Source organism: Anser anser (assembly GCF_964211835.1).
Source record: "Anser anser genome assembly, chromosome: 12".
NCBI lineage: Eukaryota > Metazoa > Chordata > Aves > Anseriformes > Anatidae > Anser > Anser anser.
In genome coordinates this window covers 22,186,833-22,208,073 of record NC_139733.1, presented here as the reverse complement: position 1 = coordinate 22,208,073, position 21,241 = coordinate 22,186,833, and the positions used below count along the sequence as shown (strand labels likewise).

Below are 21,241 nucleotides of genomic sequence, written 5' to 3'. Positions count from 1 at the left end.
ACCTCTGTTTCTTTTTGCTTTCATTTTTTTTTATTTGTACTTCTACTCTGCACCCCAAATCTTACCTGAACTCTATCCCACCTTCCTCTCAGCCCCCTCTTGCATTTCTTCCCTTTCAGTGCTCCAGCACGACCAGATTAATGTCAGACTATTTTTTCCACAACTTTATCAACAAAACAAGCCTTCGTGTCCTTAAAATACCTCTGTATGCTTTCCTCCGAGCAGACTGAAAGTGGTAGAGACTGCTCTATCGCTCCCATCTCCGACTCCAGTTGTGCTGCTGCAAATCCTCCTGTTCAATTCAGCTTATCCAGGCACAAACCAAGCTTCCCTCACCAAGTTTTCTTTGGGACAACTTGAAGCTAACATTTTTTTAAAGGAGTGACTTACTAACATAAACCAACCCGTTTCAGCAGCAAAGTGCTTGCTTTTAGGAAGAGGCTCCCCAGGCCGGGACTGTCTGCGCACTGCAGGCAGGTTATCAGAGCTCAGCGACAGCGTACGCTCCCGAAGTGTTACTGTCAACTGCCTTGCCTTTGGTACAGGCTCTTCAGGTGGAAGGCTGGTGCACATATATCACCACTCTGTGCACAGCAGCTCTGCTGCATTTCTAGGGCCTGAAGTAGGAAGAAAAGAAAAACCACCAGGCAGTAGCCCAGGGCCCTGCTGCTGGCATGAGATGCAACTGATTAAGTGTAGCCTAGGCAACAAGACTTTTTAAAACCTGAAACATCCATGGCTACGAAAAGGCAGGATGGATTCATTCTTCTGCTGGATAGACACACTTTAGTTTCACACTGAATTTTCTAAGAGTGATGCATGCATCTCGAAGCAGAAAATCTCGCTTCTAAATATCCCTTACCACATGACGCATGACGATCATATTTACAACAGTTTTACATCTGCCCAAGATCTGTTCAGAGAAGTTTAGCATTATTTTTTAAAAATACTACCTGAAGTGAGACCCTCTGGAGGGGCCATGAAGCCACTATCAGGGTTCCCCGCAGAAGGTGACTTTGGATGTGACCGACCTGCATCTGGACAGCTTAACGCACAGTTCATTTGAAAGAGAATTCTCACATAGATATAAACCAGGTTAGAGCATGGAGGCATTTTTCCAGTACTGTGTCTTTTCAAAGCTACAGTGTAAGTCACTGACATCTGATTAATTTTGGTCCCGCTTTAATAAGATCTTCAGAAGTTACTTCGCAGTTACGCGTCAGCATTTCGCACCGATCTGAATTCAAACCAAGCGCACACTCCTCAAACTGCAGTCAGAGCAGCTCCACTACCACTCCCCATCAGCTGCGATGGCTAGCGTGGACTGTGAGAAATCACTGAGCAAGCATGGACACCGCTTACAAAATTCATTGGCTGCTATAACATTTCCACACGCTGCTGCGGTAAAACCAGACCTTGTGCTACGGTCTGCTCTACCTGTGGCACTGCCCAGAGCAATTAAAACGAAGTCTCAAGTATGACAGAACTAAATATTGGGAGTAGTGAATTACATTCACCAGATGCCCACTGTTGCTTTGTAACCCAGAAGTAAACGACGTTGTTTGGATAAATACACCTTAGGGAAGACTCTGTGTTCCACTCGCAAGGAGGGTATTTTTGGAAGGTGCCATTAAAACCCCACGATTGAAGAGACATGGCTGTAGTTCCCGACATTGCCAGGGACTTCCTGGGCAACACCCCAGGCAAGTATCGGGGCGCCTTTGCTTCATTAAAAAAGGAATATTTTCTATTTGTGTTGAAGATGGTGAGATAGATTTCATTATTGTTTCTTCTGACTATCTATTGTGGAAAGCATTTTATCTTAGACCACAGTTAAAAAGCATGCGTATAAACAACTGACGTGCCTGCTAAACTTTTATGACTTTTGCTGCCATTTACCGTTAAGCATAAACTTCCTCATGAAAGCTTTAGTGAAGTAACTGCAAAGGTTGGAAAATGTTCATACCATTCTTTCTCCATGTATAAATTTTAACTAATATGAGAACTTTTATAATGTCCAACCACAATGTTTCATGTCAGGCAAATGTTTCTTAGTACTTGCAGTTCCTAAACTGTGCTAGAAATAATTGTTTCTCTCTCCTTTTTTCCCTGCCTCTTTCTCCTCCACCTCCACCCCCAATCTCTTCTATACCCAGTAGTCTCAGTCAAATCCAGGTTTATTCCTTTGTTTGACTTTACTGTCAAGAATTACTTGAACTAGAGCACTGATAGGTAATACCATCGTTCTTGTTCTGGAGAGCTTAACAGTCAATTCTAAAAGCTTTTCCAGGTTGCTGTTCAATATCCAAATCACCAGCTATCAGTTTTCCAGTAAAATGGGGAAAAAACACTAAGAACTCACAGACTTCGGTAACATTTTTAAAAGTTTAATTACAGGAGACATCCTCATGTCATGGGAAAAACACCAAACCAAAACAACCACAGAAACAAAACCCAAACAAATGCAAACAAAAACAGCAGCACAGAAGATACACAATTTTCAAGGGCAATCTAGCCAAATTTGAGTAGAATTATGGCAATTCTAGGCCCCTGAGAAAACCGAAGCATAACCAAAGAAACAAGATTCATCCAGCAAAGAGATAATTAGTAACTGCCACATCTGAGAACAGCAATAAAAGGTATACCAAATTTTAAGAATATTTGGGCTGAGCTATCCTTTGGGTAAAAGACACGACCAAGGGGTGAAAGAAAGAAACCAAGATTTTTCCAAGCAATATCCCAATTAATTAGCGCTTCTCTGCCTCCTTAATTTTTTTCTTAATCAGACCTAGCCAAACTCCACAAAGAAGGAGCCGTTAATTTCTTACACTAAGCGTAAGTTTCCTGGGATAAAGAAGGCAAACTCAAGCTTAGCTAACAATGGATGAGATTGAACAACAACAGTTGCAACAAACATTTGCTCCTTTCCGTTTTCCTCTTCTCAGAAACAGGTTTGGTACTGGGTAACTAAATGGCGCGTATGGATAGTAACCAAAACACGCTCGGAGAAAAAGAAATGAGACTTGCAGGGACATCCTGGTTGGACATATCTGAAAGCCAGCCTCAGTTTGCAACTGCCCTTCACAAAGCCTTCCTTTAAGTCCCACAGCACAATTCACAGATGTTCATACATACGTACTTTTTCTTTCCTCGTGAGTCGGCCTTTGTGGAAGAAGGATGCCACTAAAATATTCTGTAGAAAGTGAGGTGCTCAAAAGTAGTTTACACAAAATAAAGGGCTTCTTCCACCCAGAAGGGTAAAAAGCTGTCTCGTAAACTTACCTCTGAACTTTTTGGGTGGGTTGTTAAGATCACCTGCTTCTGGCTGTACAACACACCGATCATCCACAAGGCTGCAAAGAAACAAGAAATAAAGTGAGATTCTTTTCCTTTGCAGCTGCTTATATCCTCGTTAGCAAAACCTAAGTGTTTTATTTGCAATATTTTATCTGAGTGGCCACTTCAGCAAAAGACATTCCCCAAATGCCAAATCTTTCTAAGAAGCATGCAGCTAATTTTTACTGTTGCCCAGAGCTATGCTCCTGGATAGGTGGGACAATAAATAAGTCACTGCTCCTGTATGCTGCATCTTCTTTATGTCCCCTCCTTGAGGTGCAGACAGAACAGCCCATATTCTAGTTAGGTGAGAGACAGCCTTAAAACAATTATTGCCTCTTGGACAGATTTAAATAATGTTGCAATTGTGTTCATAGTAAAGGACAGAGAACAGGAAAATATGACGACTGCATAAATTGGACACCAATCCTATGACCCCTTCAAGTATCAAAAAAGGCAGAAGCATCAACTGCCACAATGCAAACTGATTCCCACAAGACAGGAAGGCACAAACACACCCTCCTGCTTACCAGTCGTCAACACAAGCAAAGCCATGAGAGCAAACTAACCTCCTCCTGTTTTACCAGAAAGGACGTGAATTGGATAGTGAACCCAAGAGATTTCAATAGGAAATGCCGGCACAGAGCTTCTCCTGTGAATACACATTGGCAAAAGACCCTGTGGGTGAACTCAAAGCCCACAGAATAAATAAAGCATTTAAGATGCACTTGTCACCACTGCTCTGCCCTTAGCATGCTTTGTACCTACAGGGAATTGCTCTTTTACCAAACGCTATTTCTAAATAGCAAAAAATGCAACTGTAACCAAATATCTTGCAGGTTCTGAATTGATCTTAAAATTATACAGTTTGGCCCCTTAAAACCAATCTGTCAAAGAGGCTTTCTACACGAAAGTAGAAAGTAAAACTCCAAGGTCTTAAAGGGTAGAGATGTCCATTCTCATGCAGAATCAACTTGAGAAAGAGATTGAAACCTAGAATATGAGAGTTGTTCCTTGCAGAGGCTGGTTACATGCAGGGAGCATCTTGAGACAACAATTATGGAAAATTATGAAGTGCATAAAAATTAAGAGATCAGAGAGACTAAGTGGATCAACAGTTCTATGCATCTAAAATTTGCAAATGCAAACATTCACAGTACGTTACTTTTTCCCCATGGATTTTCTCCCTGTTCAGTATTAAACAAACATGTATGTGCTCCAACAAGAATAATACTAGTAATACCTGATCTCACTGTAACACCTGCTTCTAGCAAACAAATGGCCAAAATTATTAAAAGCCAAATGGGTTATTCTGATAATCCCCCACACAGTTAACCTCAGTACAAATGCTCTCTCTTATCCTGATATTAAATAGAAAGTAAGAGGAACTTCCCAAATTACTAAGAAAATAATTTTACAGGGTGCAAAGCCCGAAGGAGGCCATATAGTACACCAGTAATCACAGTGATGACAGCACTGAGTTTGGGAAACAGCAAGAGCAAAGTCACAATTAAGCAACAGTCATGTCATACAAATATTAAATAGGAACACTCTTCAAAGAGAGTTACTTGGCTAAAATGACATTAGAATATATAGTGGTATCTGTTTCTCAACCTTCATTAACCACATGAACAAGTCATTACACATTGTTATGACATAAGACTGTCAGAACTCCACATGGTATAGAGTACAATTACACCAAATCTTTCCTTTGCTTCTTTAATTTTCTCCAGGACAAAGACTAAATTAAATATGGGACAAAGCTAATTTGATTACGAAGGCTTATTAAGATGATAATGCATTTCATGTTTCACATAGCAATTGGGATTTCTGGCTTAAATTAGGCTCAGAAGATGTGCGGCCATTATATAATACAGTTACCTTAAAACACTGCAAATCAAATCAACAAGGATGCCTTTAATACTAAGGGATATTTAGACCTGCCATCAGAACATCTCATCAAGCCTAAAAAAAATAGATGTGCTTAGGGCCTGCAATGTCTGAAAGGACTACCCATGGTGAAAAATATCTGCTCAGCAATGCCATCAAAAGCCACAGCCACTGCATAATGTTCATCATGCACCGCATGGGATTAAACATAACATAACTTTCTATTTGTTCTGGAATTATCTACTGCCAAACTTGCTTCAATACTAGGAATAAAAAAAAAAGCCAAATGTATCGTACCGCTCAGTTTGTTTTGCCAGTTTTCAGCAGATAGTATTTGGCCAGTTACAACACAGCTGATCGAATACTGCAGAGTGTGCATGTCATATTTGACGAGTACCTTTGGGAAATTTGTCAAATACATTTGCCAAATACTATTCAACCAACCCTACTTACTACATCCCTTGCTTTTATCATACCTTCTTTCCTTTCTGGCAGCATCCCATATTTTCTTCTCTTTCCTATAATAGATCATGGTGCATCTTCAGTGTCTGCTTCCTCTCTGCCCCCTTATTTTCCAGATTCCTAATAGCTAGAGGACTAAACCTACAAGTTAGTTTGGAGTCACTGATGAGATTTCAGCCCACTGTTTCCTGCTGAAAGACTTACCAGGATGCTGTCTTTGTACCCTGCTTGGGAGATCCATTTATCAGATGCATCTGGACAGTAGGCATCAAAAAATTTGCTGTCACTGTACCCACCCTGAGGCCCTTACGGCTACTGGAAATGAGAAAGAGCACGTTGTGTGTATGCCCACTCACCACATCATCAAGCTTCCTGGTTGCTTCTTTGCTATTCATTCAGTATTGAAGTACCAGAGCAATATGCCACACTATTTCCCTCCCCCTAATTTCCCACTGCTTTGAAACGAGGTGGCAGATGTGCTCTTTTAGCTTCTCATCCAGCCCCCTGGAAGGTCTTCAAACTCAGTACGTGGCTCCACTGCCAGCTTCTGATGTTCTGAGAGATTTCTCCTAAGCAGCAGTTGAGCAGAATAAAACATACCCTGTCCCTTCTGTCAGGGCTGCATTTCAGTTCTGTGCTTTCTCTGCAAAGTCTTCCTCGTCCTAAGTGAAGGGCTACTTTTTGTTTAACAGAGTGGCATTCACTTCTTACTGCCTGAGAGGTTCTCTCCTACAGAGCACCTAGCCTGATGTGGTTGCAGAAGGAAACACAAAGCAGCTCTGCGAGGCAGCACGCCAGGGACAGGAGCTGGCAGGGCACGGCTCCCACTGCAGCTCTGGCGGTGCTGGCCATTGGCAAGCTGCAGATTCAAAGTGTTCTCCTTTGACTGAAGAAGTACAATTTTGTTTGTATGAGAAACCTCAAATACTGCAAGACAAGACAGAACTAGCCACAGTGGTAAGTTGGTGGTTTATGAATGGTTTGGCTCAAGTTCTTTTTTTTTTTTTTTTAAACCACCTACTTACATCGCTACCTTTTTTTTTTTCCCCAATCAGCAGATTGCACTGAGGCCTATTCATTCCTGGCTAGGGGCGGGGTGGGCAGGAGAGAACAGGACAGGACACACGGATGGACACGGGACAGACAACATGAAAATCATTTTCTTGTATTCATTCCCTCTCCCCACAGCTTGACCGCGGCAAGCTGCTTCTTCCTCCCCACCAACTACATTAAAACCACAGCACATTCATCGATACACTCTCCATCTTCCCCAAAATCTAACTTGCCATATTAATTTCAGGCCATTTTTAAATTTAGGGCCAGATCTGTACAGAAAGCTACTTTGTTTTACCCAGTATTTCCTGGGAGTCAGGCTCGAGATAGCTAATTGAGCTCTGGCAGCCCTTCTTCCGGATGTTTCGGTACAAGAGAACAGCTGTCCTTACCCCAAAGTGCTAATAAATCCATTTGTTGAGCCCTCTGCATAGAGAGAACAAATATCTCCAATATGAAGGAAGCTCGACATCTTGTCAGTCATCTCCGGCTTAGTGCCCCTAGAAAAATAAAGCAAAACATTATTTATTAGGCAGAAGGATTTCTCCATGCAAGCTACTGGAGGTTACAACAACAGCACCCTTCGTGTTTGTTTGCAAAACTCAACGAGTTCTTGCCCTGCAATTTCAGGTATCGAGGGAAACACGGCATGGCAAAATGCTTGCTTAGAAAAACAAACTAAGGAAAAACAACAAGCTCCTGGCATCCTGCTCAGTGCAGGATTGTTTCACTGGAGCCATATTCATCCCCACAGATGTTCCCAGAATCTCATACCAGGCGTGCTGGCCTCCTTCATCCCATCTGAGAGGGGAGGAGGGAAGAGGAATGCCTTAAATTAAGGCGCATTATTTGTACCATCTAAAGTACAACACTTTTCTCTGCCTAAACACTTCTGCCAAAATCAAAGGTAGGTATGAGCACATTTAAAGGTCCCCTGGTGTGCGGAAACAGCTCCCCCAGGAATCGACATGTAGAATACCGACACGACTCGGAATAGCTTCCATCAGCTACGTGAGCGCCGGGGTGAGCCACCCGCTCCGAGCTGCTGTCTCAAAGCTGGCATTACGTGAAGACCCACTGAAGATGCCTGACAACAGATTTTGCATGTAAAAAGGTAAGGATTAAGATTTTTCAGAGACGGATTCTTTAAATGACGCATCAAGAAGCCAAATCCCTGTGAAATGAGGAATACTTCAATCCCGTTTAAAAAAAAAAAAGCCTAAATGTAACACAGAAGGGACAGCCACTTAGTGCTGTCAGCTTCTACAGTATTAAGAGCTACCTTTATTTTCTTTAAAGCCCCAAATCCTGGACTGACTGATACAAGACGTACCTGTCATTTAAACAAATATAGACAAGCAAGTTTCTATCTGTCACAGCAACAAAGAAAGAGACAAACAACAGGAGCCCTGATAAAAAGAATCCCAACCAAACAGATTTTCAAAGATGTCTTTCTAAAAGCCATTTACTGGTTTCTTGGAGATCCTCCTAAGCCGTGGTTTTTGATCACCAACTTCAAAACGCTGGAATAGCTTTCTGTGCAGGAGGTTTCAAACAGCAGGCAGTAACGTGGCTGCTCCAAGCTGCTCCTTCCCGCAGGCTGGTGACACGCTCTGAAAGGCAGCCTTGCCCAGGATCAGAATCTTGCATTTAGGGGAAAATAATTGAAAACATTTTCACCCTGACATCTAGCACGACACACCAAAATCAACTTTAAATGGTCTTTCACTGGGAGAATTAAGCAGCAGGAAATTATGTTCATTATAGCACACAGCCCTGACATTGTACGTGGGACAGATCTTCCCTTTCATTGAACATTATCTTGTTTACCAAAAATGTAAGGATCGAGTTTATTAAGCAAGGCTGGAGATCAGCAAGGTCAGATTCTTGGAGATTTAAAAGTTAATGTTGGTAACACCCTGCAGGTATCACAGCGTGAGCAAAAGCCAAGGCCAAGCTGCTCTCCTGTAAAGCTGCAAACAGCTCCCTCCCCTCCCTGCCCCCGAGTACTGGTGGCAGTCATCACACAGCGATTACTAAGTCAAAGCCCATTACAGACGTTCTCATGCCTGCATGTCACTGTGTCACTTGCACAATTAAAATCAAGTTCAGAAAAAAAAAAAGCAGAAGATAGCAGGCCGCATTCATATGCAGGGGGAGAAGTCTCAGTTCCTCCGGAACCCTATCTGTGTGCCCACAGGAGCAAGGAACATGGCTTCAGGTCGCTTGCTTAGCGCCAAGTCCTTCAGCCACTGCGTACCTTACATAGTCTGTTTCTTTTCCCTCTTGGTAAGGGGACAGAAAAACAGCACTACCTATTTTAAGATATATGCTAGAAAACACATAGAAATATGCAGAGGGACTGAATTAGCATCACCAGAAATACAGCTCTCCTCATTTCCTGACTTGGAGGTTAACGACAAACTTTACGTATGAAGTTTTCAGGCCCTCCAAGTTAAAAATGCCTTAAATTCATACAGCCCAAAGCAACGAGCAACTAAATCCAGAAGGAACGTAGATACTTCTGGTGGAGACCAAGTCTACTCTGGCACTCATTTTTGGTGCTTTGGAATTTCGGGGCTGCAGAGCACTGAGGTATTACTACACGCACAAGGTATTTCTGATCCTAAACTCTCCCATTCTACAATTACACATACAGTATCCCTTTTATGGGGAACTACTTTACTGGACTACATCATTTGCCTTTAGAAGAGGCAGATGTTCACCACAGCTGTTCCCAAGAGAATGTGGAGGTCAAAATTATTGACTTCTGTTACAGAAGAAGAAGATTTTTTTTCTTGGCAAAAAGACTGATATCCCAGGCCACTGATCAAGACCAGGCCTAAGGATGGGCAATCCAATTTCTACATCATACAAATCACTTTCCACAATGTAGCCCCTTTTAACATTATTTTCTTTACCTAGGAAGCTCCAGACATACAATGTATTGTGCATGATGATAGCTTAACATCTAAAATAAGCAGTTCTGCAATTTATTGACATTTCCAGTCATATCATGGTCAGCAACGGTCAGTATCCGGCTGCCAGGAGGTCTGTCCTAACGCTTGCCCATGCTCCAAAAGGACACGACAAACACTGTCTGTGTCTATCACATACTTTAATAACCAAATACCCGAAGCCAGTCCACTTGACATTTGGCTTTAAAGACACCGTTCCTGAGGTTGGCCCGTGCTCAGGAACATGCTGCCCACGCAGATGGAGCGAGGGACTCGACAGCCCAACAGGCCTCACAACTCAGAAGGTTTACGAGTGAAGAGAATAATTTCTAAACCACTCTTGCTTAGTTCACAGCGGCTTTCCTCATCTCCTCACAAAAGGCTTGGGACACCTAACACAATTTGTCTGCTGATTAACCAACTCTTTGCATTAAACCCTTCAAATGATCAGCTACCACGGATTACTTCCCTCATTTGACTAGGAAAGCTGAGCCACTGAAGATCACAGAAGATAACCAGAGAATTATTTAGGTTGGAAAAGACCTCTGAGATCATGAAGTCCAACCATTAGCCTTGACCTGCCAACCCTGGCACATTTATCCCATGCCCACAGCACAGGTGGGCCTCATGGACTTGAGAGCAGGTTCCCTCCTGCGCACCCAGACCCAAATCGTCCTGCAGGTCTCCTCATACACGAGGGAAAGCAGGCTCCCTCCTGGGCACCAGGACCCAAATTGTCCCGCAGGTTTCCTTGTCCAGGAAGGGGTGCTGTCATGGCAGCTGAACGCACGAGATGGCCACCAGAAATCCCCTGGACGCCCAGGGAAGGAGGACTCTTACGCACACAATCAGTAGCTGGCTTGCACAGCTAAAAGCATCATCTCTCTGCTCAAAAAACAATTGTGCTCAGTAGATAAATACGGCCATTACTCTGCAATTTATTTATTTTAGATATGCCTGTGCCAAGAGCAATTGATTACTACTGAAGGAGAGGACGGGGAGGACCTGACGGAAGGCGTGCAGTCGTCGCAGCGCACAGCCCGAGCTGTGACGCTGTTCTCGCATCCTCACGAGAGGAGCTCTGCAGGAAACCCACCATGTTCCTGCTGTACCACGGCCGTGCTGGAGCGGTGGTACTCTCCCTCTTCAACGCTGGGGGAAACAAAATCCTTTCCAGGTAGAAGTACTTGAAAAAAAACTGAAGATAAGGAAACAATAGCAGCGCGGCAATACTAGCACACAAGCACAGTCAGGGTTCTCCAAACAAGTACTTGGGGTTTACCTCAGGGGCAGCAACGTTGACAGCAGCAACATGCGTTCTTAAAAGAAACAATGATTCTTCAGCTAAGTGGGAAAAGAACAAATTTTGACAAAGACAAACTTACCGATTTTTAAGATGAGAAAGGAAACATGAACTAAGCGTAAACCGTTACATGGAGAAGCTGACTGTATTTATCCATACGCATAGAAAAGACCTGAAAGATTAACACTTCCTATGATGTTTTTTTAAGCCTTGACAGCTTGAATTCTTTTGATTATGTTGGTGATTACTTCATCATGTATATTATCTATATAAATGTTAACACATCTTTAAATGTGCTTTATATACAGTTTATGTGCACAGGAAAATAAAGTCTCTGTTTAAGGAAATAACCCAAATAATAACTATGGAAACCTGATGAATTTCATGAGAACTGTGAAGCACTTCTCTAGAAGTCATTTTGCCTATCTGTAGCTTTGCTGTATGGGCCTGGATCTGAAAATGCATAGCTAAATCCAGGCAGCGAATTAAAGCAAAGCAAACTGTCCGTTCCCTCAGGAGTTTTAGCGCTTGCCTTTCCCCTACTGCTCTGTGCTGCCTCGGTGCACACAAATCTGCATCACAAGACCTCAAGTCTGCTCTTCTGACTGAACAGGACTGCAATAATTACAGGTTCATTTCTGATCGTTTTCTTATAGATTATCTTGTGCATAGCCTCAAAACAAGCTGCACTGCCAACAGCAAAAGCTCATGAGGAGAGCCAATCTGAAATGGAAAACAAGCTCTTGGAAAGGGTTCCTACAAAGCCCTTCTCCACAAGCACCTTGCATTCCTGTCCCAACCCTCCCTCACTATAACGTCCCCACTGGCTTTCAGGAAGATTGTAAGGACTCAACCACATTTCAGGGCACAAGCAGATCATGTGCTTAGCCTCAGGACCTTGAGCAAGCCAGTAAAAGTTTGATAGTCACTAAAATTCACCTCAGAGGCTTCAACCCATTTTCGCATGAAAACACATTTTGTAACGGTAGTTAAAGCAGAATTAACAGTGAAAATGCTTAGAAATCAAACTGACTGTTAAATATCACATACCTTAATGAGACATCTGCTTTTTGAAGATCACAGAATAGGAAATGCAACTGCTTGGTAAACATATCACACTAATTCCTCCCATCACTCATCTAGATCTTGATGCTCAGTTAGAAAAAACAGGCTTCAGAGCAACGCTGAAAGTTTGCTTTCCTTGAATAACAGAGTCAAGGCCCCCTTTTGAAGTTCCTCCTTACGGGAACTGTTTGTAACCAGATTTTTGCAATATGCTATTCCTCATCTCAAGCAATTTAACACTGAAAGGCTTTTCAAAGAATTTGAAGCTATTTTGCTGATATCTTGTCCTACGTGTCTGCTTTGTGTGGGATTTTAATACTTTAACCTATGACTGCAAATCCTATTTCTAAAATAAATGAGACCAAATAAGTCTTATCACTGATGGCTTGATTTCCAGCAACTGGGAGACGAATAACTTAAAAAGATTAAGATCATTCTAACAATGTTTATTTAGAGCAAGACAGCTCCTTGCTGTGCCCTGTAGTCCCACGATGTACTCAGTTCTCTATTATCATATTTTCACTGTGGTTTATTGCTCAATTAAATAGAGACCGTCAATTTTATATTTTATATGTACCGTTCCAGAAACTGGGGCAGCACTTTATCCAAGTCTTTTTCACTATTTAGATTGTTTAGGCAAGAATCGAATCTCAAACTGTGCTTAACTGCTTAGACTTTGTTCCTGCAGACAGGAAGCTTCGCAGCAAAAGATTAATTCTGGTTTGGTTTTTAACAGAAAAGAGATCAGATTTTTAAGAATAGAGACAACAAAAAGCAAACAAAGGGCTGCTTAATGGCATAAGCTATTGCTGTGCTTATGAAGAAGCATCCATAAATTAGCAGATACCAGTAACCATACTGGAAGACTTCACCAACAAGGAACCCAGAAGACCACCTACGTCAAACTGTTTGAACTGAATAGAACTGGGTCCATAATATTTCTGAATTAGGCCAAGCAGGCTATCCTCTTTAAAATGCACCCTAACTCACGAAACTTAGTCACGTACTTCTGTAAATCAAATCTGTAAATCAAAATTTTACAACAAGATGTGATCAAAAATTTGGCCCTTTAGTCTTGATCCAGCGTACCTCTCAGTGAACACTTTTCTAATGATTTCCATGTGTTTCGGACAGTCCGCCCTCCCCCAGCATCTGGTATCTGTTTTTACAGGTGCAGCTATCTTCATGAAAACTGAAAAAAAAAAGTGATGTTTTCCATCCTTATTTCAATAAAAAAGAAAGAAGGTTTCTTCCCTGAGGGCTGTGAGAAAGATTCATATGAATTCCATTAAAACAGCCCAAGCAAGGAGGAAGTGCCCCATTTAAAAGATCATCTAGTGAATAATCGCTCTTCTGGGGCTGCAGGATGAAGCACTGCCATTTTCAAAGCTTCTGACTGAGCAAACCTAAAAGGAGCAATTTGTGCACGCGCACACCGCCACGGGAAGACAAATCCCAGGGATTTGGGGCAGCGGAGCGCAGGCGGCAGGCGCCTGGCGGCTGGGACAGGTGCCCTGCACCGCGCAGAGCAGCCCAGGAGCATTCAACTCCTCAGCTGAGTGCTATGTGAACAGCAGAGAGAAGTTCTGCATTTCCTAAACGCCGAGGCTGTTTGGCTCGTGGAGCACGACAACGGCAGAGGGTACGTCCTGCCACACCGCCTCGAGCGTCGGCATCCTCGCGCTGCTCGCCCTCGCACGCTTTTGGGGGGAACCGCTCAGGAATCGCGTTCGGTTTCGACAGGGCTCTGCACCGTTACTTTTATGCGCATGTAGCTACATTTTAGAGATAACACACTTGAAAAAAAAAATCAGCATGGTGTGTTTTATCTACCACATGATCTTGTTTTCCATTTAACTGCAACCTTTCATGTCCAGCAGCCTGCTATCTGCAGGCAGATTTTCCTCCGATGAACCGTTAGATTAAAGAGGAGAAATGCACCTTCTCAGAGAAATGACTTTCCTCCCACCGCTGGTAATGCAGCAGGTTTTTCTACAGCACGCAGTCTGAACAGTCGGGGGGGATGTGAGAGGCGGGGAGGAGGAAGCAGCTCCGCGCTGTGACTTTCCCAAGGACACGCAGCGGGTCAGCCTCAGCGCCTAGATTTGAATCCAGGTCTCCCAAATCCCCATCCACCAGCCCACTCCGCCTCTCTTCTCCCTGGAGGAAACTCGGTCTCTCTGCACATCTAATCAAGCATACGTTTCCCCCTATTCTTGAAGAAAGTTGGAAGAGACAAGTGAATTCATTCAGCAAGATGACGGCCAAGTTAATTATGTTCTATTCACACTATTTGCCACTGCACAGATGAAGAATTTATTTAGTTACCATACTAATGACAAAGTTACTCAGAAATTACTATTTAATAGGTGCAAGGAAACTCAGCTTAAAAAAAAAGTAGAAACAGATGAAGTAACTCCTCTTGCTACCTTAAACCTACAAAAATCCTCCACACAAGTAAGCAAATGTACGTGGCATCCCTTCTCAGAAAGAGCACCTCTTTTTTGGTTGTGCAGTGCAACCAGGCGGGCTAAGAGCCCTGCTGTACTCAGAAAATTCACGTCAAGCACCCGTAACAACGCGCCAGGCAGAAGTTACGCTGTGACAGGGGTATCTCATACAGCAGCCATCAGGCTGATGTAAGAAACGCAGCTGACAGATCCTATTGACAAGCACCTGCCGAAAGCTGAAAAAAGAACATCTATCAGAGACGTGCTGTCAGGGAAGCAAATCATTCCTGAAGTTTCAAACCAAATATGACCTGACAGCATCTTTTTAATTCCATTAAAAGTAGGCAGCGCTTACTGAAGTTGATACTTACTGAAGTTCATACTTACTGCCTCTAACCCTGAAGAGAGAAAGCAGCTTAGACGTCAGCCTCTGGAGGAGGCCCTACAAGCGCGCACAGCCTTTTCCAGAATATTTCTATTAGAAGGAGAGACTTGGGACGTGCCAAAAGAACCAGGGCAGCCAGTGTCATGAGGAAGAGAGCAAGCTTGGTTTATAGTATCTCCTAGTTTGGCCAGGGCAGAAGGGCGTACAGAACAGCCCCCCTTCGTTTCACATGGCCATGTAGCCACAAGACTTGGCCACAGAAGGGGCTAACTCCTCAGCCCCGCTCCTTTCCTCACAAGGCGCGAACTTTCTAGCAAATGCAATACGCCCCAAACGCGCCCAGGGATTTTCCTTCTGCCTGCCTGCCCCACGAGCCTTCATCCGCCTGTGTCCGTTCATCTCCCTGTAACCCTGCCTGCCCAACACTTTCGCCCTTCCACGTGCTACGCTTCCCGTTTCCTCCTTTGCCAATACCGCACCTGGGCGGGGGCTCCCTGGCCTCCATGGCGGCACCGGAGTCCTCCTCCACGGCTGGGCCCTGCAGGATGGCTGCTGGCAGCTTCGGGTCCCCACAGGCAGGAATATCGATGCTCTTCTCCCGCCGGCAGGTCTCTCCTGCTGAAGGCTTGCAAGTCTTCCCGCGGCTCCCAGTGGCAGCAGCCCTTCCAAGGGTGAGCCCACTGCTCTTCCCTCCCGGATACCTCAGCAGGCATCCGGGGCTGCAGAGAAAACCCTAAATGCCCGTGACGAGCAGCCCACGAGGAGGAGCCACCGCCAGCACGTGACCAGCACGTGGGGAGAACCACTGGTGGCCAGCAGACCTACTTTGCGCCCTCCTGATCTAAAAAACCCTTCGGCTGGGCTCCTTCGCAGGTGAAGGCTCCGTTTCTCAGGCTGACTTGTACACGCTGAGCTCCCCGCAGTAATTTTCTAGAAGGCAAGCACAAGTCGTCCGTCTGCAGGAAAGGCTCAGGCCATTGTACCACCTTATCGCATGAGGAGCATTAGCAAGAGGATCTACTTAACCCTTACAGATGGAAGAGTGGCCAAGGACTGATGAGTTACTTTAATCATAAGATAAATCAGTTTTCAATTAATCCTTCAGACCAAGCATCATTAGCAAACAGTCAGGCATCTGCCTTTGTGCCCACATGTCCCAGGGAGGGATTCAGATAGGACACATCTTGACATCACAGAGTTACGATTAAAGCTTTTCTTCAGAACTTCTTGGCAGATTTCTGAATTTCTGAAGAAGTGAAGAGGGTTTGCCATGGTGCAAAACAAATGTTTGTAAAACTTTCATACTCAACTGCTACTAAGCAATTCCCAGAAATTAAAAAAAAAAAAAGCCACAATCTTTTGGCAGTAGCCATTTTTTTTTTGGCTTACTGTGATGAGATAGATTTCTTACATGTATGTGCACCGAGATTACTGTCTTATGACATCTTGCACATGGTGGGGACGAGGAGAGAATGAACTGTTTATGTACACATCGTTACATCTGGATTCAGTATCCAGGCCTCCTTCCCTATAACTAAAGTGTCAGATTACTCCAAAAGCAGAAATGTTATCTAACATTCTAATCCCGATTCTTTTTTTCATCTGGCACTCAGTTTTCTCAGAGCTGTTTACCGTCCTTTGATAATCTGCTCAGCAGAGCGATCGGGGAGGTAGGAGCACTAAGCTGGCCGCAGCGCTCCTCACATTAGCATTCTGGCAGATGAGGATGGAGTTACATCACTGCAAGCTGTAAATCAGCAGAATAACACATGCTTCCACGCACATTTCTAATGCGTTTGTCTCCCTAGAGGGTTAACTTCCCCAGATCTGTAGTTCTTACTCTCAATAAAACACTGGTAGGAAGGGGAAAAAAGAGTTCTGATGCAAGTTTTGATAGGCTTAACCAAAACCACAACTATGAAAATGAAACTTTTCTGAGTTCAGAATCCAGAGCTGAATTTTGCATCCTCACTCTACTTTGGAATTATGGTTCCTGTAGTTTATTTTATCTTAAGTTCCCCCCCCCCCCCCCAAAAAAAAAGAACGCGGTCCTACAGAACCCAACTGCGCTGAAGACCTGGAAAAGTAGTTTCTCAACAGGTACAGAGTACGCAAGAACTGCAGACACTTTGCGTGGCTGCCTCTGCCAGCCCAGCGCGGAGCTGCAGCCCCCTGGAAGCCAGCTCTGTCTCCATCCCCAGCTACAGCGCTTCCGTGCCAAGACGGAGAGCCAGGCAACAACGGCGGTGGTGCTTTTGTGGCGTCTGCTGGGAACAGAAGTCAGAAAGGAATATCGGGCCGGATCAAAGCTCGAGCTGCTTGGCACCCTGCCTCCCGCAGCAGCCACTGGGAGATGCCCGACGAAGAACACAGGAATCATTCTGAGTAACCGTGGACGTGGACAGGATCTGCCTTGCAGCTCGCAGATGTCTGCTGGCTTTTCAAGCCTTCTGCTTTACAGGTCAGTCAGCACTGGGTGCTCAGGCTGCAGTGCAGGGGGCTACATGGCTACTGCTCGAAGGTTTTTAACTCCTCTTCGGTGCTACTACACAACAGCAAGCAGAAAAACGGCTCCAGGCTCCTGAAGCAGTAGCTACCAGCGAAGGTGCCACCTCAGCAGCAGAAGAAACGAATTTGGAGCATTCCATAAGGAAGCTTTTTATGAAACCAGATTAATACCACAGCCACATCGTGACAGAAATGTTACATTTACATAACTTTCTACCAGCACGCCGTCTTCCAGCTCTAAGCCCCTCTGGTCCCTGTAAGCTGCTTTGGTGAAGCTGCCTTCCCTCACACTCACCCACGGGCGAGCGAGCAGCCAGTCTACCAGCTACTACCGAGCCACTACCCTCATCCCACCTCCCACGGGATTCCGAGATTCCTCCCGTCTTCCAGCACAATCCTACAACTACAACTCTCATGTTTATGGCGTGACGCCGCCGCAGGCTCCCGGCATGCTCCGTAACTTGTCACGTCGCACGGCCCCGAGGAGCAGGCCCCGCGCTGACACCAACAAAGCCGCCCGGGGGGGCCGCACCGGCTCACCACTGCTCCGTCCCGGGGACGGCACGAGGCGAGGGCTCCACAGACCTGCGTCCTGCTCGGAGCCTGCTGAAAAAAGTTTGGCTTCGATATCGCCCATCTCAGCCAGGCACCAGCAGACACCAGCACTGGAAGGAGCTCCTGCTTCCAGAACAGGCCTCAGGACCCCACCGGCTGGTATCGAGGCAGAAACCAGACCGTTACTGCTCCTCTCACACGCACGTACGACGCGGGAAACGCCACAATCTTACTTGCACGTTTCACCCAAAGTCTGCCGCTCTGGCGGGCGACTGGCCGTCTCCCCACACTGCCATGTCCTGACATCGATCCAGCACTACCTCTACAGCAAGGCTGAGCCCAAGACCTGGTGTCACACACCGTCTGCAAGGCTCGCTTTAGACTGCGATGGCACTTGTGGGGAGCCAGGACCTCAGGTTCCCTTTCGTCACTTGCACTTAATTCTTCAGGGTTCTGGTGTAACCCACACACCGATTTGTCGGGGTGATGCAAGAGGATGGACAGCGCCATGAGGCCCCATTAACCTCTCATTTCTAACAGGAACCACAACTGTCGCTGACACCCCGCTGCATCCCGCCTGTCAGTCCCTCAGGGCTCTGAGGGCTCCAACAAGTGCCGCCGAGCAGGGCACCGCCAAGCCCTCTCCCTCTTCACCGCCCTCCACCAGGGCCTTCCCCACGCTCCAGCCCTGCTGCTCGTGACCAGCAATTCTTTGAAAAATACGCTATTTCCCACAGCTAGGCTCCACCCCACGGTTGCAGAGGCGAACCGAAGTCACTCTTGCTGTTTGTTTACTTCCTAATTTACGAACCTCTGCAGGAGGAAGCCGGATTGCTCCCTACTTGCAGCCTTCACGACCTCTGCAAAGCAAGCAGGTGGAGGGCAGCGGAACTCGTCTAAGCAAACGCTGTCACTGGGGGTGAAACGAGCTATTTTAGCAGGAAAAAATCATTACTGGCGAACAGAAGACGTCCTGGGGAACACGTGAAAAGTAACGAATTCAGCGAGTTTACCGACAGCACCCCATAACAGCACTGCTTTGAACCCCCTGGGGCTGCTGTCAGACCCCACGCTGGCTCCTTTGCCGTCCGCACGCACCGGCCGCTGGCTGCACGGCTGCCGCCTCGCACGTGTGCAGCCCAACACGGCTCGGTGCCACCTGCCGTGCCGGGCCGTGGGGCTCCTTGTGGCCCCGCGGCTACCGGGGGGGTGCCTGCGTGCAGCCCCCAGCCCCGTGCCGCCACCACCCCCACGGCCCAGCAGCGGGAGCCGGGGGTGCCCGCTGCCCGAGGGGGCGGGCTGACGGAGGGGGCTTCCAAACGAAGCCCAGAACGGAGCAACCCAGCGCCTGGCAGCCGAGCGGCCGGAGGGAGCGGGGGGGATGGATGGGGGCTTCGCCCCGCGCCCCCCTGCAAGGGGGTGCCGTGCAGGGGGCCTCCCACACGGCCGGGCCGCGGAGATCCCCGGGCGGAGCTGGGGTCCGGGGCGGCTCCGGGGGTGCGGGTGGAGCAGGTGCCGCCCGCCGGGGGACCCCCGAGCCCGGAGCGGCCGCGCTCCCCCCCCCCGCCGCCCCCCGCTCAGCCCCGGGAGCCCCCCCAGGGCCGCCCCCCCGGCTCTCGCCGAGCCCCCCCCCGGCCCTACCTGGCTCCGGCTGGGGCGGGCTAGCGGCGGCGCGGCAGCCCCATGCCGGCGGCGCTGCCCGGTGCCGTTGGGACGGAGGCTGCGCCCCGCTGCCGCCGCTCAGCGGCCCGTCCGCATGGTTACTGCGCGCCGGGGCGCGCCGCCCGGCGCTATATAGCGGCCCGGGGGGCTGCTGGGAAGCGTAGTCCCGGCCTCCGGCCGACGCCGGCAGCGGGCGGAGAGCGGGGAGCCCGCGGGACTACAGCGCCCGGCGTGCCCCGCGGGCGGGGGGCGGGCGGCGGGGCCGCTGCGCCTCTGAGGGCTGGGCCGGGAGCGAGGGCGGCCCGCGGTCCTGCCCGGGCCCGCCGGGGTGGCTGCGGGCCCCGCCTGCTCGCCGTTCCCCCCCCGGCCCTGCTGCGGGCCGTCCCTCCTCGGGAACCGGGCAGGGCAGCGGTGCCCAGCGCTGTCCGTAACCCAGTCACGTCGTTTGTCTCCTGCTTCTTTGGCAGCCTCTCTGGAACACGGAGTATCAGAGCAACAATTTCTCTCATGGACTACCTTTGCTGGGTCGGTTCTCCACTGGCCGCGGAGGTTGTGCCAGTGAAGGCCCTCCAGCCAAAACCACTGATCGAGTAGTGCAAAGAACTTGCTGGATTTGAAGGAAAGACAATTATGGATAGGTCTCCCATTTCTATAATATTTTAATAACAGTCAAATCAGTGCCTTAATTCTGAAGCACAGCACACTCAGCACCAGGAAAGAGAATAATTAAACTCCGTGTGGAAGAGATTTCCTGCCTGTGAAGAAATGACTTAGCAGCACAGACATAGTCGATAAATGACACCAAAGGAAGTCCTCAGGAGCCCTCAGGGTCACAAGCTGGAACTTGGGTGCTGTTCAGAAGCAACCTGTCGTTTTAATTGTTTCATCTAGTCTCCTAAGACAACACAGGAGCGTAAACCTTCCTGATGAAAGTACAGAAAAGATGCAAAAAAGAATTCTAGGGAAGCAAGCAATGGGAACGAGCAGGCAGGATACACCGGCAGCCTGTCCCAGCGGGCTGCAAACGAGCTGGTTTTCCTGAGCTCCGTAACGGCACAGCCGGCACCTCATGGCTCTGATGGGGGCAGGTTATTATCAAGTTTGTGTCCGCTTGTTTTTTTTGATTTTCTAAGTGCATCACGGGGCAAAAGGGACTGCTGATAGCTGCTGGGAACGCACGCCTGCGAAGGTGCCCAGCGCTGTGATGCCAGCACGCGCTACAATGTCATACAGCCCACGCTGTTGGGTAGTGTTGCTTACTAGTTGCAGTACTAGTGTAAGAGAAAACAAGACAGGAGTCCCCTTCACTCTGCCCGTACTTCTTTTAGCTGCCATGTCCTAATCTGTGCAGTTACGTGCAGGGATCTGGTGTCCCACAGAGTGAAAGTTTCTTCCAGCGTGGCGGGGACCCAGCGGGTCCGTTCTGCGCAGACCTGAGCAGAAACCTCCCCACAGCGTAAAGAGTTACGTGGCGGAGCGCCAAACTCTCCAAGAACTGCGGTGACCCCAGGAAGAAGCAAGGAGAAGCCGAGCGCCCCCCCGCCCCGAGGCGGCCCCTGGCAGCCCCCAGGCGGAGGGGGAGAACACCGGGAGCCAGGCGCGGCCCCTTTAAGGC

At 47.3% G+C, this 21,241-nt stretch overlaps 1 protein-coding gene across 1 annotated transcript in view; it reads right to left on the bottom strand.

Moving 5' to 3' along the window:
- The window catches only part of ITPR1 (inositol 1,4,5-trisphosphate receptor type 1), a 170,033-nt gene extending 150,271 nt beyond the window's left edge, over positions 1 to 19,762 (bottom strand). Inside the window, exons 1-3 of the mRNA XM_083796088.1 lie at positions 19,606 to 19,762; positions 7,134 to 7,241; positions 3,283 to 3,353 (exon numbers count right to left, since the gene is read on the bottom strand). Of these exons, the coding sequence (XP_083652214.1) occupies positions 3,283 to 3,353; positions 7,134 to 7,225 (163 nt within the window). The 5' untranslated portion in view covers positions 7,226 to 7,241; positions 19,606 to 19,762. The remainder of the gene's footprint in view (positions 1 to 3,282; positions 3,354 to 7,133; positions 7,242 to 19,605) is intronic.
- Between the last annotated feature and the right edge of the window lie 1,479 nt (positions 19,763 to 21,241).